This window comes from Cupressus sempervirens, chromosome 4, assembly GCF_028749045.1.
Source record: "Cupressus sempervirens isolate cs-2001-9-10 chromosome 4, ASM2874904v1, whole genome shotgun sequence".
Lineage (NCBI taxonomy): Eukaryota > Viridiplantae > Streptophyta > Pinopsida > Cupressales > Cupressaceae > Cupressus > Cupressus sempervirens.
Window position 1 is genome coordinate 465,059,332 of NC_143121.1, and position 6,000 is coordinate 465,065,331.

The 6,000-nt window shown below is 38.0% G+C and overlaps 1 protein-coding gene across 3 annotated transcripts in view; it reads left to right on the forward strand.

Annotated features, from left to right (window-relative positions):
* GCT (RNA polymerase II transcription mediator) overlaps positions 1-5,776 on the forward strand; it is a 178,404-nt gene extending 172,628 nt beyond the window's left edge. For all 3 annotated transcript variants that reach the window (XM_089825525.1, XM_089825527.1, XM_089825526.1), the window contains exons 19-22: positions 1,394-1,689; positions 2,850-3,960; positions 4,080-4,457; positions 4,723-5,776. In XM_089825525.1, coding sequence (XP_089681651.1) covers positions 1,394-1,689; positions 2,850-3,960; positions 4,080-4,457; positions 4,723-5,360 — 2,423 coding nt within the window. In that variant the 3' untranslated portion in view covers positions 5,361-5,776. The remainder of the gene's footprint in view (positions 1-1,393; positions 1,690-2,849; positions 3,961-4,079; positions 4,458-4,722) is intronic.
* The last annotated feature ends 224 nt before the right edge of the window (positions 5,777-6,000 follow it).

Consider the following 6,000-nt stretch of genomic DNA (forward strand, 5'->3'; position numbering starts at 1 on the left):
AACTACAACTCCAGTATGTGTGTGCAGCTACAGCAAAAGAGATTGCAGTCTCTATTTGATCAAATTCAGCCCTTATCTCCAGATCGCAATCCCTTTTAAGTGATTGCTGGGCCTGTAGAGTACTTCTCCCAGCCTCTATGATGCCACACACGTAGCTTCGAAGATGCCGCTCCCTTATTGCAGATGCTGTAACGCTGCCAGAATAGGTAATGGCAAACAGAAACACCACAAATTGCACCTCCAGCTTGAAACGTAGGTCTGAAATTTGGTGTCCAACCTCCCAGACTTGACGTCAAACGTCTCTAGAGCCAAAGCTTGGCTTCCCAAATAGTCACAATGTACTGATTTGTACAGATCGAACTAAATGCAACCTCAGAATGATGTAAAGAAACACTAATAAATCCCTCAACACAATTTGCAATACAATCTCAGAATAACTTCTAGAACTCAAACCCTAGCCAGATGAAATTAGTAAGAAGACATAATTCTAGATTATTCTTCCTAGATACAGAAGATACAATGGGAGAAAGTTGGCCAATTGTATACTTAAGCACAATTGCCAAGAACTTCTCAGTCGAGTCCCTTATACTTCAGCAAGGGCTCACAGGGCAGAAAACAGGAAAAGCCACAAAGGCACAAGAAGCAAATATATTTTCAAGTGTGCTTTTCCCAAAGAAATGAGCTCTTATTTATAAGCTCTCGTTGGTAGAAGTTTTCATAAAACTCCACTTCAGAAATCGTGGAAGTTTCCCTAAAGAACTCAACACTAGAAACTTTTCAACTCGTTTTTTAGAAATATCACTTAAAGTCATTATTATAATAATATAAACATTATTATAATAATGCAAATAAATGAAAAATAACTAAATAAGAGCTCAAACAATTATTAACCTGATCAATTGCAGTTGACGACCAACTGCCAGAGCCACCCACTGCATTGCCAAAAATAGCAACAGTCAAAAATAGATTTACTAAAAATAGTAAGTTCACAATTGGGGCCCCCAAAACACTCTGTCAGCTCACAAGGGTTGCTATGATGAGCTAACTCCATCAACTGCATAGACTTGCCAAAAATGGGGACATTACAAAGATGGAGCTTATTGTCAATTGAGAAATTTAGAAACTGTATTTTTACAATCATTCCATTTCATTGTTTTAATACAATGGATTTATACTTTCCTATGCAATTTTAATAGTATCAAGTTTTGGTTGTCCATTCTTTGTTTTAGGTACTTGGGTAATCAGATCTAATGTTTTTGGCAAAAAACAATCATTATGTTCAATCTGAATTTTGTATTTTATGCTGCACAGAAGGTAACGTCAGCTACATGTTTTGAAATATTCTGAGAGTCGCCTGCTTTACTTATGAACAATTTTGGATTTTGTTTACCAGTGTATGAAGCATGCAAGCTTGGTAGTCATGCTCCTGTATATACTGAAGAGAAAATGCACTCCAATTCTGGGAAATGGGCTTCATCAGGTGTTTTGCCTGTAGAATGTCCAGCGCAGTTTCAAAAGACCGTAAACAGTTTATCTTTAATTGGTTCCATAAATGATTTTTTAATGACACTTGAAAAAGGTTGGGATGTCAGCAGCTTCCGCAGGTCTCTTGCAAAGGTGCTCAAAAGTCTTCCAATCGGTGTGAATTCACCGGGAATTCAAAAAGACACGGATAATGGCCCTTTCATGGTAAATGTTGTGCTCATTTTATCTTTTCATTGTGTATGTGTATCTTGTGCGCATGTGGGGGTGTTGATTTTGATCTAGTGTGCAAAACTGTGACATGATTTTGAATCTTAGCAATCTCTTTTTCATTTTCAGTTTTCTGCTTTCCTTATGCTTTGCAAATTAGTTTTTTTTTGTGTGCACGGGTGTTGATTTTGATCTAGCATTAAAAAGGGTGTTATAATTTTGAACCTTTGCAATCTTTATTTTAATTTCAGTTTCCTGTTTTCATTGTGCTCTGCATTTTAGTTTTCTTTTGTTGAGTGTGTGTTCATTTTGATATGATCACGTTTATAATTTACATTGTAGTTTCTTTTGTGTGTATGTGTCTCTTTGGTGATTTTGATCTAGCATGTAAAACTCTGTAACGTGATTTTTAATACTTCCAACCACCTTTGTAATTCCAATTTTTGGTTTCCCTTTTGACTTATGCTTTGTATTTTAATTTTGGTGTGTGTTCAATTTACTTTATTTGCAGTTTTGGAAGTGGGTACATTTAATGACCTGTTGTCTTGGCTGTGTTTACTATTAAATTGGACAAACCTTTCGGTGCTATTCAATAACCAGTTGATGAGGAATGACTTTGAGCTCGAGTTAGATGAAATGTTAGGTGGACAACAATCAATATGAATGTTAAGGAATTTTCTTAGTTTGATTGTTTGTCATTCTTGATAAAGATCATTTTAGTGTACAACAAGCATGCATGTGGGAAGAGCGAGTAAGTTGACAGCAAGGGGCATTTTTTTCGAGATTCAGGTTTTTTGAAAGGGGTTAAGATTAGGATTTTCAGAATCCTATAGACACGCAAAACATGCACAAACTGAGAACAATCCTAATCTATAAATATAGAGTTAAAAATACCAAAATGAGAGTTTAGATTTTTGTGGTTCCTGTTGTTCATTTTTGAGTTTCAGTCTGGGGTGTGTTGTGAGTCAACTCGGATGTGTGATAATTTGTTCTTTATTCATAATGTTTTTTCTCTTAGACCTATCCTTGGTCACGTGGTATTTTGTTTCTTCCTTCAGCTCTTTTACATACAAATGGCCATTTTTATATTTCATTTGTTTTAGCATAGCTCATGTTGCTTTTAGTTTGTGACTCATGTGCCTCTTCATTCCTTTCAGGTTCTTTATGTAATATGCCCCTTTGCCGAACCAGGTCCAATGCTTCAGACAATAGTTGAGGCTTGCAGCTGCCTTGGAACCATCATTAACCATCCTGACAAAGAGAGAAGATCATTAACCTATGGTCACATTGGAAAATCTCTGCACTGTGCCACTACTCTAGATGAATCACTGAATTTAAATGTTCCCACTCTATTTGGGTTCAGTGTTCCAAAACTTGTTTTGCAAGTCCTTACAGCAGAAACAATCCTCAAAGCTACCCGTCCTCCAGTGAGTGAGTTGGTGACTCTTAAAGAAATAGCTTTTACTGTGTATAATAAGGCTCGACGGGTTCCACGCCATGCACCTGTCTGTGACACATTGCAAGTGGCTACACCATCACTCAGGGCTCGACCAGGTTCTGTGCACATGAGCTCAACTGTTACAGGATTCTGGAAGGATTGTGGCATTAGCCGTGCTACAGGAGGAGCACCATCATTATCAAGAGACAATACACTTGATACAGCATGCTTACGATCAGGTGCTTGGGATAGCTCCTGGCAAACAAGGCATGGCGAGTCAACTACATGTGATTTGAGTGGGTCTGGAGATTCTGTTTTCCAGGATGATGTCTGCTACTTATTTGAACCTCTATTTATATTGGCAGAACCCGGTTCCTTGAGTCAAGGTGTTCCTCTTCATATGCCTGGCACTGCTACTCCAGATTCATTGAGAACTTTGTCTGATGATGCCAGTGGTAGTACACAGCCTTCAACTGCAAGTGTGCTGGGTGATATTGGGTCAAGTATTGTCATAGATGGACCAGAATCTGACTGTTTACGGGTTGGGAACCAGAGAGCACCAAGTCTCCATTGTTGTTACGGGTGGACTGAAGATTGGCAGTGGCTTATTTGTGTTTGGACAGATGCCCGTGGTGAACTGCTCGATGTCCATATATTTCCATTTGGTGGCATTGGCAGTAGACAGGATACGAAGGGCCTCGAAAGTCTTTTTATTCAAGTTCTGCAAAAAGGATGCCAATTACTGTCTCTTGCTCCTGATGTTGGAGGTGGAAGACCCAGGAATCTTGTAATAGCACGCATTGGATGTTTCTATGAACTTGAGTGCCAAGGTGCATTACTTTCTCTTTCCCTGTATCCTATATATAGTGCAGGTCATTCAACTTTCAAGACAGTTTTCTTGTCTTTTATAAAACTATTCCAAAACTCATTCTTGTTTTGACCAATGCAGAATGGCAGAAGGCAATTTCAGCAGTAGGGGGAGATGAAATGAAAAAATGGCCTGTGCAACTGCGTCGGTTTGCCCCTGATGGCACATCTGCAAGTAGTGGTGGCAGCACCATGCAGCCACAGGAAATCAATATGATCCATGACAGGACTATGCCACCTTCACCAAGTACGGCATCCTCTATGTATGGCTCACATTCAAAGACATCTAATTTCATTAAAGGAAATGTTGGGCAACCCAACACAAGAAAACAGGCTATTTCTGGACATTCACAAGAATTCTCAAAGGGTGCTTTTCAGTGGGTGCAAAACATTAGTCTGGTGGGATTGTGCATAGACCACTCTCTCCAACTACTTGCCCAGGTTGATGCGACTTCATTAGGTACTCTCTCTGTGTTCCCTTTTTCTTTCAAATTTGTTAAGGTTGTTTTCAAATAATTTAAAATGGTATGACATAAGCAGGTGTGAAAGTAATCTATAGTTCTTATTAAATAAATCAAATTGTTTAATGCTCTCGGTTCTTGGCAAAGTTAAGCATTTGTTTCTTAAATATTATTTATTCATTTTGTTCCTCTGTTGAATATGTATGTGACTGAAGAAATTTTATATGTAAATGTAACTTAAATTGAGTTTCTGATTTCTCACAGGTGGAAACCAAGGTGCTTCTTCGGGAATATCAGGCTCTACTGATGGGTTAAATCCAATAAACTTGCATGTATCATCAACTGTGTCAAACTTGTTTGTTCCTTCCCATGGTCTGCGATTTTTTCCTCCGATGCCCTTACAACTGCCAACATGTCTTACATCTGAGTCTCCACCACTGGTGCACTTATTGCATAGCAAAGGTTTTGCATTCCCTTTTGCCACTGGCTTTGTAATATCCAAAGCTACTCCGTCAATCAGGAAAGATTCCATGCAGCGTTTCACCAAAGAAGAATGGCCATCTACACTTATGGTAAACTTGGTTGATTATTATGGAGGAGCAAATACCATTCCAACTAGTCAGCAAGTACCTATAACTGCTGAAGCTATTGGAAAAAGTAAGCAAAGTAGAATACCAGTTATAGAGGCCAAAGATTATCAAGTTGAAGCTCATTTGGCATTGGAGTGTGTGGCAACAGAACTACATGCACTTTCATGGTTATCTGTAAGTCCTGCATTCCTAGATCGGCGTACTGCTTTACCACTACATTGTGATATGGTACAGCGATTGCGAAGACTCATCCATTATGCTTCCAAGGAATTTGGACTTTCAGGAATGCAAGAAAAAATGCAGTCCATCTAGTGATTGGGAATCCTCTATGCAGTACAACTTTCAAAGTTATATGCTGATGCCTTTCTGTTGCATTCTGTATGTTGACTCTTTGCAATTCAACAGTGAACTGAAACAGAATTCGTTGAAGTTCACTGAAGAAATTCTTTAGATCTGTAACAGTTTCAAATGTCTTGAGAATGCAAGTGTATTATGTATAATATATAACTCAACTCCAACAACTTTAGCTGATTATACACATGATCAGATAATGTTATTATTTGTTGAGTTTATGTATTGTAGGGTCTGTACCAAGTTTTATGTAATAACATAAGTGAATTGCACGTGAGTGCTAGTGTACAGTTCTCTCAAAGCAGAGTTATTTTTTTCTCTACTAATTTGTATCAGCTTACCAATCCTTCAAATAATCACCAATTTGTAATTGTAAATGTGGCTAACGCTCCTCCTCATAGAACTCTAAAAATTTTGGTTCTTAGATTTTTTCAAAGACCGGGTGTACTCTAAAAAGCTGAAGGGGTTTGGAAGTATAATATTTTTAAATCCAGAGGAACTATTTTTGCATTACCAAAAAAACAAGAAAAGCTATATCTAACATTGCTGATTGCTTTTAATTCTCAAACTATTGGATGAATCTTCATCTTAATCATCCATC